Source organism: Scylla paramamosain, chromosome 3 (assembly GCF_035594125.1).
Source record: "Scylla paramamosain isolate STU-SP2022 chromosome 3, ASM3559412v1, whole genome shotgun sequence".
NCBI lineage: Eukaryota > Metazoa > Arthropoda > Malacostraca > Decapoda > Portunidae > Scylla > Scylla paramamosain.
In genome coordinates, this window is record NC_087153.1 from 39,646,234 (window position 1) to 39,665,879 (window position 19,646).

Here is a 19,646-nt window from a genome sequence, read left to right on the forward strand (position 1 = left end):
ATGTTGTCGAAGATAGGAAGGGAAGACTGATTTACCCGTTTTGGTGCCACAACAACAAGGTAGTAAATTACGTCCCTTGGCGCCGTGTGGGGGAGTGCTTGGTTCACGAAGTGGACAACGAACCCTACAGTGGCAGACAGCCACCAGAGGTGGTAGTGCCGCCCACCACGCCTGAAGCCCCGCCACCGCGTCAAGGTAATTCTCCGGGACGGGGGATAGGTATAGGAAAGAAGGAAGGGAAGAGAGGTGCCACTCCTAGGGGAGGGCGAGAAGAAGGAGTGAAGAAGATAAGGAAGGGAATGAGTGAACGAGAGAAAAAGTCAAGAGAAAGAAAGGTTTAGTTTAGACATGAAGAAGCAGCGGCGCGCCTCCGCCTATATGAGAGAGTGGAGTGGCGGTGGCGCCTGAGTGTTGGGCCGCTTTCCTTCGGACTCTGGGAATGTGACTGCCGTCTGCCGCATGGGTGCATTGTACGGTCAGGCAGGACAGTGCGCTATTAAGGTTCCCAGAGTAAGAACGCGAGTTGGTTCAACAGACATCGGGTGCATGGGAGCCTGATGGACGTTCCAGTACAACTGTGTGATGCTAGCGATCGCAGCCTGATGGCCTCCCGAAGCAATGTGTCTGGAAGCGAGAGGGAGGCCACAGGTTCAGCAGGATGCTTCACGGGGACTGTCGGCAGCGGAGGGGGTTCACAAGCGTTCGTGGGGCACGCCAGTGGTGCGGGACTAAAGACTGTCTCCGGCACAACTGATTTCGTTGAATTTCCTGATTGTGGAGAGCCAAAGGTGACTGGTGGCAGGTGGGAGTCGTCCGGCAGTGGGAGGGATAGAGGAAGGGGAAAGGATAGAGGATCCGACGGGCGGGGAGTACCCGTCGGAGGGAAAGGAGGGGGAAAGGAAAAGAGAAGGGAAAGAGACGGGTGGGGAGGCCCCGCCGGGGATAGAGAGAGAAGGAGGGGAAAGGAAAGAGAGGGGGAATCCGACGGTGGGGGAGGCACCGTCGGAGAGAAAGGAAGAGAAAGAGAGCCTGCCGGACGTAGCAAAGGCTGGCGTGACTTCATCGGGTATGGGATGCGGCACAGCTGCGGAGCCAGAAGAGCGCTGTGCCGCGGCGACGTTGTGCGGATGTCTTCAAGCCCCTTTCTGGCTTGATGGCCCTTCTTGGCGTCATTATGGCCTATCTCGGTGTGTTTATGGCCCTTGACGTCATTGCCTTTCTCGGAGTCTTCGTGATCGTCACTAGGCGTCGGCTGGAGTTGGTGCGGAGGTTGTTCTCTTGGGGTTTCCTCGAGGCACTTCGGCGGGGGCGCGAGGAAGTTCGCGGCGGATGTAAGAAACCTCCCCACTGCGGGGGTGATACCCCCCACCCCCAGGCCAGTAGAACTGGCAGGAGAGCTTTGCCGCTCCCATTGCGCCAAGAGATCGACCAAGGAGGTTCGGCTGGAGGGGTCCGAGCTCCCCAGCCCCTCCACCCTGCATCTGACGCAGGATTTGGTCTGGGCCTCTCCGCAGGTATGGGCGAGGCTTTCCCTGCAGGCGAATGCGAGGTGTAGCACCTCCTGCCTTTGCGAGACCGTCAGGTTGGCTGCCTGTAAGCCTTGGTCTCTCTGGCCTGCAGCTTCAAGGATGCACCGTGTGCACTCGTGACGCCCCAAAAGGCACGTGTGGGCCAGCTCCCGATGGTGGGAGATCACCACTCGCACCACCTCCTCGAAGTCAAGATTGACCTCCTTCGAGGAGGAGGCCTCTTCCTGACCACCAAAGCACGACCCAGCCCCCTCGCTGCTGTTCCACAGTCCCCGTGTTAGAAATGACAGCATCTTTAAATCTGGAACAATTAAAAAAACATCTGGCGAGGATTGAGGATCAAAAGTGTGTAACATCCGGCTGGTGTGTGAATGTTTGGCAGAGGCGGGAAGGAAGGAAGATGGTGGTGTGATGTTGGTTGTTCATACAGGCAGGAATCTTGAGAGAGAGAGAGAGAGAGAGAGAGAGAGAGAGAGATGAATCTGTACTTATATGCATTTATGCCCCTACTTTTCTTATTTATCCATCCATCCATACATACATACATACACATTTATCAGTATTACTATTGTTAGTAATACTACAGCGGTGTGTGTGTGTGTGTGTGTGTGTGTGTGTGTAATGTCTTACTGAGTTACGCTTTTTTTCATAACAAACACTGATCCCCTCCCCGCAAACTGATTACACCTAAGTTTGTTCTCTCCTTCATCAGTTCATCTACTTTAGATTAGTCTTATTACATAAAACTGTCTAATAAGGACCTTAATATATGTTGCTTTACGAAATTCACTTACATTTACTTATATATTTACTCGTGTGAGGTGTTACCAGAAGTGTTACAAGGAGGCACTGTTAGGAAGGCAAGACTTGTCATCAACACAACCCAACAACTTTCGTCACTTTCTGCCTGCCTGGGTCTGTCTCTCTAGTATCCTCGAGCCTGCAGTACCACGACCATAGAGTGCTATCCTGCTAGCACAGCATCTCTCCGCCTACTGTGCACCAGGTAAGCCGTGGGTACCTGTACTTGTGTATCCAGTGCGTGAGTGTATGTGTGTAAGTATGGTTAACCTTGGCGCATCACCACTGCCCTCACCATAATAGCCTACCGGTCATGAGACACTCGGCACCACACGGCTGCCGCATCAGTGTTTTGTGTTAGTATGCGTGCAGTAACATTAGAGAGCAGTGTTTGTCTTCGAAGAGGAAGTGGTGTGTGAGTGAGTGCTGTGTGGTGTTCATATTCGTAGAAGCAGATTATCTTGATAATTTTAATAAAGGATTGACTAATTTCTTGGATAATCGCCTGTTTGATTTCTGTTGCTAATCTGCCTGATATATCTTGACACTTGTTCTGGGCTTATAGCACACTTTCCAGCCCTTTTAATTGCTACACATTCCTTGGTGATTCTCTTTAGAGCTGGCGTGTTAGCCATGCTGGGGTTCCCTATTGGGAGCTCAACCAGGTAAGAACTGTGGCACTAGTGTCGATGTGTTGTCCCCGGCTGGATGGGCCAGAACTGTTGCCCTAACTGCCTGTTAATGTTTGTATATGTTAGCATGTGTGCATTGGTAGAAAAGAGCAATGCTGGTGTAATCCTGACAAAAAAAGCTGATGAATGAAGTGGCAGTGGTAGTAATTCTTTATAATAGGTCTGTCCCCCAAATCCCTCAAACAAGCTTGGGGACATGGTGGGAAAGCAGGGTTTTAGGGTGGGGAAGCCAAATCTACAGAATCATGAAAATGTTTAAGGATGAGATGCTGTATTTTGAAAAATAGGAAAATTTCTAGCTTAACCTAACTTTACCTAACCTAACTAAGGGGGCTTTCCTCCCCTGGACCCTCATTAAGGACCCTAACCCAACTGGGGGGAGGGGGCTTTGCCCCCATGGATTCCCAGCTTATGGACACTAACTAAACCTAAATAAGGGGAGCTTTGTTCCCTGGACCACCCCCATCTCCCCCCTTAAGGACACTAACTTAATATCTGGGCTTTGCTTCCCCTTCCCAGAAGGGGTGCAAATTGTCTCCAGTCTTCAGTGAGAGAGAGAGAGAGAGAGAGAGAGGGGTGTTAAGACTCAACCCTGATTTCTCCACAAACCCTATATTAGACCCCAACACAAGTTCATTGTAATCCTGTTTTAGTTTATGTATAAGAGTAATGATTATAATGTAATGCATTCTGATGCATATGGTGGACTACCTACTAATGTTATATATAGCATTGTTTAACATCATGTTCACGTGTGGCATGTGTTCTAGCAGTTTCACCATACCAAGCACAAACAGTGCAACGAGTAATATTAAGTGAGACAGCATTGCTTAGTGAATTGTCATTTCTTAAAAGTTACGTGTAAGTAGACTGTCATGATTGATTTATGTGTGTCCTCACAGGTTTTGACCAGATGAAATAAATATTTGAATCAACATAATGGATCTGCTCTTAACCTTAGCACTGAGACTGGCCATCAGTTACTCATATTCACATGAAGTTGATTTAATTTAATTTGTCAAGGCCTGTCATTTTGATCAAGTTTATTCTCCATACAAAATGCTCTAATAACACAACAAGGCATGGTATCTGGTCTAATCCTCTAAATATTGTGGGTACTCTTTATCTTCCAGTGGAGTCATGTAGGCTGATAATGTTTTATTTTCAGTAAACTACATGGTGGCAGCAGCAGCAGCATTATCAACACTGGTAGTGGTGGTGTAAGTGGCTGGCCTCCCTGACCCCAGGACCAAGAACCATGCGAGAGGAACACGAGGAGGAGCGTGAGGTGCTGGAGTCCATCTATGAGGGAGATGACAACTTCTCTATGATCAGCCAGTCAACTTTTCAATACAAAGTAAAGTGTCCTTAGGATTCAGTGTTTGTTGAATTTTTTACCTGTTTTTCACCTGTAACTCTTGCATATTCATAGCAGTGTTTATCTTAACTGTGTGCAAGAGCCATTCTGTCCCCTATAAATCAGGGAGTACAGCAAACAAAACCAAGTGGGGACAAAACTGGCAATTGCACTGCCTGCCAGTGAAGCTCAACAGCAGATATCCTTAGTGAGAAGTGATAACGTGTATAGGGCTTTAGTTATCCTTAGCTACTGCCTCTAATGTTTGCCTTGCCCTGTATGCCTGCAGTATGGCGAGGCAGGAAACAACAAATCCTTCCTTGTGGAGATCAGCTGGGGTCCAGAATACCCTGATCAGATACCCACCATCAACTTGGACCTTTTCTACAATAAACACTTGTGAGTCAGTCTTCCATAACTACTTTGACAGCCTGATTCACCGTGACCTCATTGCCTTTAATTATTTTGACTGCTATAGCTTCTGCAAGTCTTCGGAGTTATGATACAAGTTAGAAGTTTTGAAAGACCATAGTACTAGTAAAAGAGGTGATGGTAGTTGAAATCTTTTAGTGCATGTAGTCTTACTGTGTAGAATTTGGTATATGTGACCACTCAAATAACAGATGTTATATGTATGACCATTAGCAGTCATATAGTTAATTCACTGTACCAGTTTATTTTTCCTTTACAAATTCAGTTGTTTTACAAATGAAGTTGCCCCTTCATTTCTAGCTCCATCTAATGCCTCCCATTTCATTTTATTAAGTCAGTCTCATGGCATTAAAAATTGTCCTTGGATTTAATCTCACAGGCACTTGAATCACATGTCCAGTTGAGGGCTCTTAATGTTGAGTTGATCCTGCTTAAGTAATGGAAGGCATATGCACTGCTCCAGTATTTTTCATATCTTTCTCTCCCCAATTATTTACCAATTCCAATTCTCCAAGGATGGCTTTCATGGTCATAATTCTTGAGTCTTATCATAGTGACAAATACTTACGAATGCCTGAGCCTGGTGTCATTGCTTGGAATAAGTGCTTCATTTGCTGTGTGGCTTCTTTCCCTTTCAAATTCTTATTTCTTGCTTGGATGATTCCTGTGCCTCAAGTAAAACCTCTCAACTTGTGTCTACTTGGTTAGGAATTATAGTAGTTGTAGGAAGGAGAGAGATTGCTGTCAGTTTGAGGATCTAATTTAGAGCATTTTTCAGATTACCATCAGTGAAGGAAAAAATCACCGAAGAGCTGCAGAAACAAGCCGAGATCAACGTCGGCATGAGCATGACTTTCACTTTGTTTGAGTGGCTGAAAGAAGCAAAGGATGAACTACTGGAAAGTCAGCCCGAAGAAGCCTCCCTGCCATCCGTCTCTGAAGTTATCACGGATTTGGGGAGGATAGCAGTGGAAGACTCAGCAACGGTATTTCATAATTTTTTGAAGTGTCATTCCCACTTGCATGTGTCAGCTTCTTAATGATTGCTTGCCAGACTGCACAATCTCTTGCAGCTTCCCTTATAATGTCTGATCACTTTATTCCAGTTTTTCTTCAGTTTTCCTTTAAAGATTCCATCATTTTGACATCTCTTAATTATTTTTTTTAATGATTACTTACCAGACTGCACAGTCTCTTGTACCTTCTTGCATCATTGTAGACCACTTTATTTCGCATTTTCTCTTGTTTTCCTTTAAATACTCAACAATTTTCAGATCTAACTATTCACCCTATCACTTACTGCTGTCCTCTCAATATGTGCAAGGTACTATCTCAACACCACTGATATTCTCAACTCCTATTTTCTCCTCCAGTTTGCCATCTGTGCAGTTTTTTTTCCCTTGCCTGTCATTTAGTAATGCATGTTCCATCCAACTTTATATCCATATTCTCAACTCCCATTCTCTCCTCCAATTTGCTATCTGTGATCCTTCTTCCTTACCCTGTTCAGTAATGCACGATTCCTCCTTCTTTACATCCATCCACTCTTGTCAGTTCCAGACCTGGCTTCAGGCTTGTATGATTTGATGGTGGCCCAATGGTGATGGTTAGCCTGTTTTTGAGTAACTCAGTACAGTCACTTTGGTAATGTTACATAGTCCTCAACAGTGAATTCATACCTTGCATAACTTTAATTTGCATCATATTCATATTGGCACAAAACTAATTATATGTCACCAGCATCTAGCCACATGTCTGACACAAAAATTTCATGTGAACCATTCCAAATATATCTATACTTACAGTAGGAATGTGCAAATGTGGAGACTGTAGTAATTGGTACTGCAGAGCATCCAGCATTTTTTGGACTATTTACAGTGTATTGTATATGAAAAGATTTATTATTTAAGCTCGATAACAAATGTGTTCTGATGAATACTTGCATTGACAGGGGAAAAAAGAGAAGAAGGAACAGTTAACAAAAGCTCAGAAGCGCAGGATGTGGGACCGCCAGAATGCTGCTGGGGAGCGAGCACGTGGCTACAACTGGGTGGACATCATCAAGCACCTCTCTCAGACTGGCAACCCAAAGAATGATGGATAGCACCACCATCACCAATGGATGGACAGCACCACCACCACCTGTGAAGTCCATCTCACACCACCATTCTTGCTGACTCAGTAAGAATGCTTTGCCACAAATGTATTATTTATTTTCATGTTTAGGTATTTCATGGATTTTTATATATATATATATATATATATATATATATATATATATATATATATATATATATATATATATATATATATATATATATATATATATATATATATATATAAAATAACTGCCAGACGACACCACTTGGTGCCTTAAAAATGTGTGTGTGTGTGTGTGTGTGTGTGTGTGTGTGTGTGCCAATGTGTGTGCATGCACGTGTTTGTGTACGCGCACTTGCAACAGGGGGAGGGGGGTAGGTCTATCTGTCTGTGTGCCTGTGTCTAATCCAGTCATATTACTCTCGACTTTGTGCCGTCTTCCTCCTATTCCTCCAGGCATCATTTTGGGGGATGTTGGCAGGTATAGTGTCTCCTCAGTCAGAATTGGGGTTGGTGTGGTTTTTCACCTCCACAAGGTCTAATAGTTCCTCTCAGTTATTCTCAGATTCTGAGATGCCAATTGTTTTTTTTTCATAGACCCCTTATTGGACTCCTTTTCCTTGTATATGAGCAGTACAGTAGATTCCACTCGTCTGTTGTGCCTCCTAGTCATGGTAGCCATGCGGGATGAGGAGACTGTTGTGCCTCCTAGTCATCCGGGAGGAGGAGAGGTCAACCATACATTCTCTGTCAGCTGCATGGAAGTGGGCTGAGAGAAGCATCATTAGACAAGAAGGGCCACAGGAATTGCTGGTTGTGTTGTGTGGACAGGTGGCTAATGTGGTGGTAAAGGCTCAGCTGCTCCCAAGTGATGCACACTGCATTGGCTGGCTGTCAGACGTTGATTCTTGGTTGCAGTTTCCTTCAGCAACTGATTGTAGTGAGCAGCCTTCTTTTTTGGCATGACAAAGTTTATGCAAGGGAATTTTGTCTGAGGGCAGGGTGCAGTTTAAGCTGCAGCAACAGGCACCAGTGCTGTTGACTGCCCACTGTGTTCTAAATCTTCCTTGTTGTAACTTTTCCCTCTCTCAGGAACAAACCACTGACTGGCTGCTGAAGTGGTGACCAGGAATCTACATCTGACAGCCCATCAACTCATGGAAACAGTATCCTTTTCTGTGTGGCACAAAGACTTTTGGTGGGATCTGGTCACACTGTTTGCTCTGTGTGAATGCATGGATGTGTGTGCTGTGTTGTGTTGTGATATATGAGTATATTATTACCCATTGGTGTACATGTGTAGGGAAGTATTTATATAAATCAAACTTAACCCTAGAGGAATTCCTATTACCTGTATCCCTCCAGCCTTCCTGTTGCCTGGGACACTCAATTTCAATAAACTCTTAGCACATACTTTCTCTAAAATGCACCTGTCACCTGCAGATCATCATCATTTCATGCATTAAAGCCACATTTTATTGCCTCATCTTTATTGAATTGTTGTTGGTTTATATTATGGCAATATAATCTTGTAATTAATATATATCACTTCAGATGCTTTATCTTGGTCCATCCATACAAAGTTGATGGGGTGAGGTGATTTCTGAGAAAGAAATATAAAAGCATGAGATGACACTAACAGCCAATTTGTGGAAGGTGAGTACACACCACTGGCATTTCTTGAGATCCTATGCCACCCAAGACTGTAAACTGTCATGTTGTACTTGAAATACACAAGAACTTTTGTTGATAATCTCTCATTGCATTGGTTTTGTAAGACTAAAGAAACAATCCACATGAGCTTATTTCCCTTGACAATATAATTAAAATGTTTAAAATGAACATTCAAAAGGTACTTTCAAATTGCTGCATTAAAATATATATATATATATATCAAAACACAAACCCACAGGATGTCCCCCCACAGTATGTTTACAAACCACAGTCATTCCCAACAGCCTCTCCCTATGTATGTCATTCTCTCAATCTCTCATCAAAGCTGTTCCTACTCACTGCATCTCCAGGAAGACCCCAAGATTTGCCACTGATTATATAGGGTTCTGGTTTCGAGGCTGGAATAACTTGTTTGCCTTGGTGCCAAGATGGAGCCACTGCTTCTGCTGCATCTTCCTCATGAACTTCAAGTCACGGTGTTTCCTGAAACACAACAAAGCAACATTACATTTACACTCCTTTTCCATTATGACTGAAAATATTGTGAAATACCTACAACACTGGAAATATCATTTACCAAGTGTGCATGTAACTACTTCAGTTGTAGTATGATAGTTATTTACTATTTGCTAGACATCAAAACACTGTAAATAGTGACAAAACTTAAATGTTAAACATTAATTTGGAGATATAATGAGGCTCATATTAACTCTCAAAGGTATGGAGAACATTATGGAGTCTAAAATGACAAACATGGTAACAAAACAAAATATAACATGCTGATAACAAAATTGTTTGTCAGACCTGAACCAACATCTGTCTTTGCCATGCAATTTTCTGCTTGTTACTGAGTGGTATAAAATAATTCGTCAAGGAATCACAACGGGTAAGTTTCCCTGCTGGGGTCCTCATTCTTCTATAAGCAGTCAATGTGTGTTCACCTATCATGAACTGCAACTTTCTTTTCCTCTGAAGGGTGAGAGTGAATTACTTTCTGTGGACTCTACTTAGCAAATAATTGAGAAAAGGGACTTCTGTATGAATCCCTACACTGTGTGAGTAGACTCACCTCTCCACATCTGCTGTGGAGGCCCCAGTCCAGCCCAGTGCTCGGTACTTTGCCATCAAGCTGTGGAAGGCTGCACCAGGTTTCTTTTTCACAACAACGGCTCCTCGATTGGGGTCCAGCTTCTGTCTGTTGGTAACAAAAGTAATATATCTGACCGTATAAAACTGAATGGTAGCAGCAGAATAAATAAGATTCCATGAGTGATGACTTACTTAACAGTAATAATAATGGGAGGTCTGTTTACACTGTACAAAGAACTTCACTATGTGACATTTTTCTACTTGGAAATAAAGCTGTCTTTTATATAAATCTTGAAAGAGCTAATGTAGTCTCAATTTGACAATATAAATCCTGCATAACCAGAATCCGGAACTTATTTCAAAGGTCATAATACACTTCAATTTTATATTGTTAATCCTTATTAGGATAATGAAAGAGGCAAGCCCTATTACCCAAGCAAGCAGTTTCCTGTTAATGAGATGTTAATAAACTGAAGACAAGTTGAGTTATATGAGGGAATATACAAGAACAAGGGAGAGAGCAATAAGTACTTGATAATTTGTGCCTGTTCCATTTCCCTCTTCCCAGCAAAAGTTTGGATTCAGAGAGTATGGTGTAATATTTCTCCACATAAAATAAATTAAGTTGAGTAAGCAAACACAATCACCGGTAATATCTGGCAAGCGAGCGATGTCCCACAGTGGCCCCTGATGGCAACACCAGCTGGTAGTCATTCCCAGAGAGCACCGTCTGCTTCACCTCGTCATCTGCCGACACATTATCACCTGGAAGATGAAATGACACTTTAGTTTTGTAGATACAATACAGAGATTATACTGAATCATTATCTAAAATCCTCTGATCTTTTCAAAATTCATCAGTTATCAGGTTTTCTAGAGACTGTCAGTACACAGATCATCTTACTTAATGGTAAATGGAAGGGCAAATCATAGTAAAAGTGCAGAATTATATTTACTTCCCACCACTTTTTTTTACCCTTTTTACCAATGTAAAAGAAGCCTGGCCTAAGGCAACAAAAAAAAAATATATAAATGAATAAATAAATAATAATAATAATAATAATAATAATAATAAAAAAAAATATTCACTGAGGTGGCAGTCTCTAAAGAAAAGACAAAAAGGATAATCTAAAATTGCAGGTGTCTTGAAACCTATACAAGCATAGTGAAGGAATTTCAAAGCTAAAGGCTATTTGAATTTCAAAAGATGTTCATATACTTCCCTTTCCAAAAAAAACAGAAAATTCATCACATTACAGGAAACTCAATATAAACAACAAAGCTAAAACCTGGGAGTGCTAGCCACACTCTTTCAAGGAAGGCATTGGTACTGACCTGCATCAGGGTATGAGGCAGAGTAATCATAGAACTCGGCATATTCCACAAGACTGTCTCCCTCCAGTACCACTTTGCCGTGCCTCTTGTCACTCATATGCTTGCGTACCGAGTCCAGCGTTGGGCATCTCCTGGCAGCCCACTTGCATGATAGGCACTCAAAACCACAACCAATCTAAAATGTATGCTTTTAATGAGGTTTGCTTTATTTACATGGATGGAGACTGATCTATGGATAAAAATAAAAGGAATTCACAACATCCTGTTTTCCAAAGATCTTTGAGGCATTCTAAGCATAGCATAATATCTGTTCTAGAAAACATCTCTGCACTTAACACCGGATACTGAGATCACATGGGTGCACAAAACTGAGATGGATACAAGACACCCAGTGAAAATGCATGGACAGTATTGAAATATTTAAAAGAAAGGAGGAAGAAAAGATTTTAAAAGAATGGAATGTGTAAGTGAGTGCATGAATAAGATCAAATGAAAATCCTATTTTGTAGTTCATATGTGGCTTATTAACAATAGCAGCAATGTAGTTGAAAGTATACATATATGGCATGAAAGGACAAAGGGGTATGGCAATTATTACAGCTCTGGGACCAGACTATATGTGATAATTTATGGCTTATTGACAATAGCAGCAATGTAGCTGAAAATATACATATTATAGCACTAAAGGATAATAGGGTTTGGCAACTACTGCAGTTCTGAGACCAGACTTAATTTCAACTGAAATTAGTAGTTACACAAGTTTTGAATTAATCTGAACCAATCTGTGTGGGATTGCTGGCCTGGTATACAGATAAAGTTAGCTTATGAAAATCGGATTAAAAAGAAGAGAAAAGAATCAGTGATGGGATGGAGATTAAGGTCAATATTTGCTGTCAAACTAAAGCTCAAGCAGAGTCAACTCTACCTCCAAAGCAGAAGCAGCAGCAGCACAGCACAACTCACCTTCTCCCCCAGGTAGGTGACAAGTCCTGGCACATCAGTGCAGTACTCCAGGTCAGGGAGGAAGAAGGAGTGTGCCTCACTCATGTGATGCAGCTCCTCCTCCAGTGTGTCTGAGTGGTGGTGGCAGAACAGGCAGTCCAGCAGCTCCACTGGCTCACCCTCCCACTCATCACTGTCCACCTCCTCCACCTGTGCCACAAATACACAGAAACAAGTGAAGAGGGTGTGAAAAGGGACTCTGAAGAGAGAGGAGAGTGGAACAGAGGATGGCAGGATATTGACAGAGAAAGATGTCTTGGTTGCCTTCCTCCTAGATGTGTTGGCACACCATACATATGGATGGTAATAAAACAAAGGTACATCGACTATGTGCATATTGAAAAAGCCTCTAATACAATTACTGAAAACTACTGACTAGTATTCAACAAGCACACCTTACTAAATGTATGTTTACCCATCTTTTTATGTACCTCAATATCTTCATCATCCTCATCACTGTCCTCTTCTGCTGCTGCTGCTGCAAATCCCTTTTGATGCTTGAGATTTTTCTTATTTCTTGTTGCTGCAAACACAACCATAAAAATGAGCACCAAGCCACACTACAAGGTACTGTATCATCACTCAATACAAATGTGTGTAAGAATATTTAGTGTGAAGTACTAACTGCAAGGTTTCAGTATACAAAGGATACTTCTTTACATGATCACATCTTCCAAACATGTTTGGTAGCATCTGAGAAAAGTACAAGTTTTTTGCAGTGACCACGGGCACAATGGTCCTAACATCCAAAGTGCTGTCACTCTGTTCTCAAGGTCAGAGGTTTGATCATTAGCAGAGTACAGAGTCATGGCTAAAAACTTACCCTGTCTTCAGATCAATTTCTCAGGGTTCATATGGATAGTTTAAGGGAGAAATGCATCACATTCTGGCAGCTTTGGTACAAACTGATGTATTCCTTGTAGTTTTAAAATTTGGCATGGTTATTTTTGGCAATCTGTAGTCATCAAAAGTTCGTTCCAATTCTGTAAGAGAAACTGACAGTACCATTGCATACTCAAGGCTCAGTATGCACTCACCTTCAAAGCTTGCGACCACCACCTCCATGTGTTTCTTGGACTTGATGTGGTTGTCATAAGCATTCTGGTTGGCAAAGGTTTTCTTACATGGACGGCATGGAATCTTCCTCTTGGAGCCATCTGCTGTCTGAAAGTATGCCCAATAATGTATAGATGTGTTATACAAGGTGCATATATGAACTGCATGTCAAGCAAGAAACACAACATTGAGAGAACACAGCAAGAAACATTAACAAGACATTTGGAGACAAGTATGTGTAGAAATGCAGCATTCCAAACAGAGCAACAGATCAGTGGTACATGCAAACTAACACAAATTTTAAGAAAATATGATTTGACTAAAAAAAAATAGGACATAATGAGCTTAGGTATTTTCTTAGTAAAATGTCCACCTCCCCTCTATACCACTCCAACTCCTCTAACCAGAAATCCTAATCCAACCTAAACTATTGTAAGGAGTGACCCCAGTTTAATTCAGTCATGAGACAATATTAAATTAGGCCAGTTAGGACGAGACTGTCTGACAGTCCAGACACACCTGCTTGAACTTGAGTAGGATGAGTAGGATGCAGTCTCCTATTAGGTTAGGTTAGGAAGGGTTGAAGGAGGTGCAACCCCCAGTAGTATTAGGTTACGTTAGGGTACCTTGAGGAAGGCATAGCCCCCCATTAGTTTGGGAGTTTATATTTTAGTTATATTTGCTCCCCCAATCAAAAAATTTCTGAAAAGAATTACTTTTCTGTAGATTTTTCTCAAAGGACAAATTTAATTAATTTTTGCATTTCCCACCTGAAAACCTTGCTTTTCCACCAGGTTCCCAAGTTTGCTTGGGCCAGGGAGGGACGACAAAAGAATATATAAAGGTATGTCCACATGACCGAACAGTGTCTGTCGGACAAAACTGTTACCAGATACAATGGAAAGCAGAAAGGCTCGCTGATGACGTCAGAAGTGAGCACCAAGAGCTGTACCAGACACTGTCCATATTCATAGTATCAGAACCTTTAGGTATGGATCTTTAAGTACATCATAGATAGTTTGGCATGTCTCAGGAATAATTGCTGACAGACTCCGTTTTGATATTCTTCTTGTGTATAAAATGGAAGTGTAGAAGCACCTGGTGTAAAGGTAAATCAATGTTGCCTCTAGATGTGCTTCTGGTGATATGCTTTCCTTCATACAGATGTCCCGCTTCGCTATGAAAGATTTTACCTTCTCCAGTAAGTCGTAGTAGCTGTTTGGGTCCATCCTCATATGGTTTGTGAAATCTGATTCATAACCAATACGCAGTTCATGTAAAATGGTTGCATGACTTCCCCTTTCTCTTCGTGTTCTTAACCAGTCCTTACACCATTCCCTTCTTGTCACCTTGTCCTCACATAGTGCTGTAATTATTATGTTGCTTAGTGCAATTTTCTTGCTTTTGTTTTTTTTATCTTCTTGTGCACCATGGTGATGTACCGCACTAGACGCTGGCAACAACCACTTGTCGCCAATATCCACACTAACAATGACATAAATACCTGTGTGTTGCTAATGGACATCAGCTTCAAACATTGTCTGCCAGTCTTTGTCTGGTGAACAGAGTAGAAACTGTGGTTTACAACTTTATCTGGTACCACTGTTTTTTGCCATATTAACTTTCCTCATTTGAACGCTTATGATGTCATCCTGCTTCGCCTTATGATATGGTAGCAGTGTTTGTCCAACAGACACTGTTCAACCATGTAGATGCACCTTAAGATGCAATTAGTAAGATCTACCTATTTTGGTAAGAAATAAAGTGTCTCAGAATTTGTAGGCAAAGGAAATGAAGTACAAAATACACTGCCTGTTGCCTGCTGGTGCTGCTAACCTAACCAAACCTACTGTAAAAAACAATCCCAGCTTGATTTATTCCCTTAAAAACCATCAGGAAAAAGAGGTAAACACACACACACACACACACACACACACACACACACACACACACACACACACACAGTGCGATTCCCACCATGGTGCGAGCCATCAATCAATAGTATTTCCCTCCTAGATTAGTCTTACCGTTAGGATTAATGTTAAGTTTTTCCCCATCCCCTATGTACATTTTCAGTTTGTCAACTGCCTAAATAATAAACCGTTTATTATTATTATTATTTATTATTACACACACACACACACACACACATACACACTTTGCCTGCCTGTTACTTTTGCTGCTACTAATTAACCTAACCTAACGTATTAAAAAGAGCAATGCTAGCTTAATTCAACATTTTTAAAACTCAGATAAGCACAGAAGATAAACCCACACACATGCACACACTTTGCCTGCCTGCTGTTGTTGTTGCTGCTGCTGTCCTACTCGCTCGTTGTACGTCTCCCTTGACACTGGAGGCAGCTCAGCCACCTTCCTCATCAAGTTGTACCTGTGCCAGTCTGACCTGAAGTGATCCCGCTGGCCATCCGCCTCCGCGAAGGCCACATGACAGGTGAGACAGGTGAAGGAGGCCATGCTGGGTGAGTGAGGGCTACCAAACTCCTGCAGGATGGCTTACAGAGTCGTACGGAGTCCCACTGGGTGCGACGAGTCCTCCCTGGCCTCCTGAAGTGACGGCAGTGTGATGCAGCGAACACCCGGGCAAATTACCTCACGCTCTTCTGTCCTGGCTGATCTGCTAGCGGAGCTTGGTCAGCTGGGTGTGTGTGCGGTAGTTTTACAACGGGGTTTGTCACGTCTTCATCTTTTCTCCTTCTGACTCATCTTCTTGTCTCCTTCGTGTTAATTTACGTCTTTTCATTTATTTTCTTGGCTCAAAGTATATGATTATCTTTTATAACCCTCTTTCTCTCATTCATCTTCCTTAGAGAAGTGATACAAGTTCTTGCATAACCATTCGTTTCTTTCTTTTTTTTTTTCTTCTTCTCTGCTTCCAATATACTTATGCCTGTGCCTTGTACTTGGATGAAATTCAACTGCTTCAACTCAACTATATTTCTTTAGTGTTGTTTCTTCAAGTGTGAGGTACAGTACATGTAGTGTGACAATAAGTGTTGCAATGTTCGTCTGTAAGTGCGGAATATTTGAATCTGTGTGGTTTGCTATAGAAGGCAGACAGAGAGGTCCTAGTAGTATACAAAGGGGCAGATCTCTTAGTAATGTATGCACCAGACAGACAGTCCTTAGTAACTGAATGGTTAACAGAGATACCCAGAAAACAAGACACCGGACAACAAAAAGGAGCAAGTTTTCTCATGCCAAACAGGGCAACACACACACACACACACACACACACACACACACACACACACACACACACACACACACACACACACACACACACGTACCTGAGTCTGGAAATACTTGGAATACACTAGAAATTAAGCGAAATATTATCTTCTTAATAAACGCAAAAAAAAAAAAAAAAGTTATATACAGTATTAGTAAAAAGTAAATGAAAGTGTATGAATGATGATAAATGGGGGAAAAAAGTAGGAAAATGATTGTACGAATAATGGTAAAAAGAAAAAAAAAAGTTACATGAATAATTATATAAAAAAATGACAAAAATACGAGTACCTGTAAAATAAATAAATAATAAGATAAAAACAAATTAAATATAAATAAATAAATAGACAAATAGTATAAACAAATAAATGAATAATTATACAAACATACATGGAAAACACTAGCAACGGTAAAAAAAATATATAATAATAATAATAATAATAATAATAATAATAATAATAGTAATAATAATAATAATAATAATAATAATAATAATAATAATAATAATAATAATAATCATAATAATAATAATAATAATAACAATAATAAAAATAGTTAAACGAATATACCAATAGAGATGACCATTCGACCCCCTCAGACCACCGCCAGCATTATTCAGGGTACCAAACCCTTAATGTGGAAGGACACTGACTTGGCGGCGGCCTCTCCTCCTCCCTTCAGCGGCCAATACAGTATTTGATGCCTCTGATACCTCGTTCAGACCCTCACCTCACCTCTCCCTTTAAGATAATACAGTAAAATCCCTCTTATCCGGCATCAACGGGACCGCCGACATACCGGATACTTGAATATTGCCGGATACTTGAATAGAAGTGAAATTATGTCCACAATCACCACCCTACACTCACGCATCTTACCATAACAAAGATCAGCTGATCTTAATCAGCAGCTGATCTGATCAGCTGCTTAAGTGTAAGCACAACACGCTTCCTCTTTTCTACAACTTTAGGCATGATGAAGGCGTCAGGCGATAAACAGTGCACACGCGGGACTGAGTCACTGAGTAAACACAGTGCAGTGGGCTGCGGATGGCGCGAAGCAGTGCGCTCTGGTGGCGAGGGGACAAAGTATGCCTCGCGCGGGAATTTTAATCGATTTTATGAGTACACATTGATTTTTTCATTGATTTTAAGGCTCGGGGAAAAATGTGCCGGATACTTGAAGCTGCCGGATACTCGAATGCCGGATAAGAGGGATTTAACTGTAAGTAGTTACTCTCATTTGCTACAACTATCGCTTCAGTACACCACACACACACACACACACACACACACACACACACACACACACACACACACACACACACACATACAGGTATTAGTGGGTGGGTGGGTGAACTGGAGTGTGGATGCGTGGGTGGATGGGTGAGTGAATGGGTAGGTGGACGAGTAAGAGGATAGTTGGATGGGTGGGTGGGTGAGTGGAGGGTGTGGGTGAACTAGAGAATGAACTAAAGAAAACGAAAGTGAGGGAGAAAGAAGAGTTGATGAGGAGGGAGTAGTAGTAGTAGTAGTAGTAGTAGTAGTAGTAGTAGTAATGATAATAATATGGGAACAAAGGAACACAATCATTAATCAACCAGTGCCAAGGCCGCCGCACCTCTATATAATACATCCAGAAGACTCTACATAATGTTATTAAGAGGAAAGGAGATGAATAAGAAGAAGAAGAAGTAAATAATGACAATACCTTCCAGTACTCCCTAAATAATCGTCCTCATTTCCCTTCCTTGCCTTCCCTTCCTTCCCTTCCACTTCCCTTCCCTTCCCTTCCCTGTCTTCCCTTCATCATCTTGAAGAGACTTGTAATAACACATAACTAACCACCCGGCGGGAGTGTTGGCATACCCAAACACGTTCCACTATGGCATATGCCATCCCGGAACCTGTCTATCGATCGCAAATGGTGTCCAGTATGGCATATGCCATAACGGTGGTGCCCCGTATGGCAGTGCCATATCGGTGATGTATGGTATGGCACTACTCTTGTTTGGCACTTGTCACTACCCTTGTGTCGTAATTTAGCAATGTAGTCCAGAGTTCAGTGACCCTCGCAGGACTGCCACCAGATGTGTGGAGGCGGCCGAGTGCATGACAAGACGCTTGTTTTGTCTGTGGTGATGCAGTGGGGCCATTTCCTAGTGTCTTGACTTGGCCTTGGTAAACAGTGATGCGGGAAGAGCGGTCTTCCGTTTCAAGTGTTCCCACATGGAGAAAAATCTTAGGCGGCATCGTGCGCAAGATACGTGTGACTTCAAAGCACGCCCCCTCCCCTCACCCCACTCCTTCTGGTGGGTCCCGTGCTTAGGATGTGCGGAGAGAGAGAGAGAGAGAGAGAGAGAGAGAGAGAGAGAGAGAGAGAGAGAGAGAGAGAGAGAGAGAGAGAGAGAGAGAGAGAGAGAGAGAGAGAGAGAATCTTTGTTAGATATCATTAGAATCATAAAAATGTCCTCGAAAACTCCAAGTAACTTCCACTGTCTGTAGTCTAATAATTCGCAATCGTCACCAAAGCGCGCCGCCTAATTTTCCTAGATAGGTATGTTTTTATGGGCTTTTATAAGCGTGCACTGCACTGACTACAAGGTTGGTGAGCCGTCAAGGTCAATAAGCAACAAAGTGTAGGATCCACTGAATTAGTCTGTTAAAAGTTTGAGAATACGAACGAGCAAAATTCTCCCCGACGACAATTTCGCGCCCCACTCCGGCACGCTGGAGTAGGAGGACACAGGTCACCGCTCTTCCTTCATGCACCTCAGCTCATCACAAAAGATGGAATCAAGTCGGAAGAAAGAAAGATCTGCTACGCCTTCGTAGTTGCAGCTCAACCACGTGTCGCTTGTACCCATATGGCAACCTCTTGCGCCTTGCATGCCTGCATGCTTTGTATCCGGTATGTACTTCACAACGCGGCGCTATATTCACACATTTTCATGCATGTTTTTTTTTTTTCCATTGATGATGCAGAATACTTACGCTATCACTAGAAACAGGAAAGCACCCCCTGAGGATCCCAGAACCTAGAAACGTGTCGCGACCCAAGAAACACCAAGAAGAGATGAAAAGCGAAATAAGGAAGAGTATATGACAAAAATGGAAGATGGAAGCAAGAAACTAGAAGAAATAAATGAGGGAGAAAACATATCAATTGCCATTTAGAAATATAATGAAGCAGAGAGAGAGAGAGAGAGAGAGAGAGAGAGAGAGAGAGAGAGAGAGAGAGAGAGAGAGAGAGAGACGAAGAGGGGAGAAGACCAGACAGGCGAAGTAAACATTCCCAGGGCCGTCTCCTGTCTCCGATCACGGGCTG

At 42.4% G+C, this 19,646-nt stretch overlaps 2 protein-coding genes across 6 annotated transcripts; one reads left to right on the plus strand and one right to left on the minus strand.

Moving 5' to 3' along the window:
• The first annotated feature begins 2,369 nt into the window (after window positions 1-2,369).
• LOC135095643 (RWD domain-containing protein 4-like) lies at window positions 2,370-9,376 on the plus strand. 4 transcript variants are annotated; one of them, XR_010264464.1, is made up of 6 exons: window positions 2,370-2,535; window positions 4,191-4,379; window positions 4,669-4,778; window positions 5,590-5,797; window positions 6,763-6,992; window positions 8,466-9,376. XR_010264464.1 is itself a non-coding variant. In XM_063996610.1 (5 exons), the coding sequence occupies exons 2-5, from the start codon at window positions 4,281-4,283 to the stop codon at window positions 6,913-6,915; spliced, it is 570 nt and encodes a 189-aa protein (XP_063852680.1). In that variant the 5' UTR covers window positions 2,370-2,535; window positions 4,191-4,280; the 3' UTR covers window positions 6,916-6,993. The 4 variants fall into 4 exon arrangements, 1 of the variants encoding a protein (XP_063852680.1); XR_010264463.1 differs by lacking the exon at window positions 8,466-9,376 and adding an exon at window positions 8,004-8,322 and having other exon boundaries at window positions 2,371-2,535; XR_010264466.1 differs by lacking the exons at window positions 2,370-2,535; window positions 8,466-9,376 and adding exons at window positions 2,624-2,749; window positions 8,004-8,322.
• On the minus strand, window positions 8,385-15,961 carry LOC135095632 (cytoplasmic 60S subunit biogenesis factor ZNF622-like). Of its 2 annotated transcripts, none has more exons than XM_063996588.1 (9): window positions 15,366-15,961; window positions 13,049-13,175; window positions 12,443-12,534; window positions 11,973-12,161; window positions 11,010-11,184; window positions 10,322-10,439; window positions 9,655-9,780; window positions 8,925-9,068; window positions 8,385-8,514 (listed from the first exon to the last, which is right to left on the minus strand). In XM_063996588.1, exons 1-8 carry the CDS (start codon window positions 15,543-15,545, stop codon window positions 8,960-8,962), a joined length of 1,116 nt encoding a protein of 371 aa, XP_063852658.1. In that variant the 5' UTR covers window positions 15,546-15,961; the 3' UTR covers window positions 8,385-8,514; window positions 8,925-8,959. The 2 variants fall into 2 exon arrangements, with proteins under 2 accessions (XP_063852658.1, XP_063852649.1); XM_063996579.1 differs by having other exon boundaries at window positions 15,357-15,950.
• Between the last annotated feature and the right edge of the window lie 3,685 nt (window positions 15,962-19,646).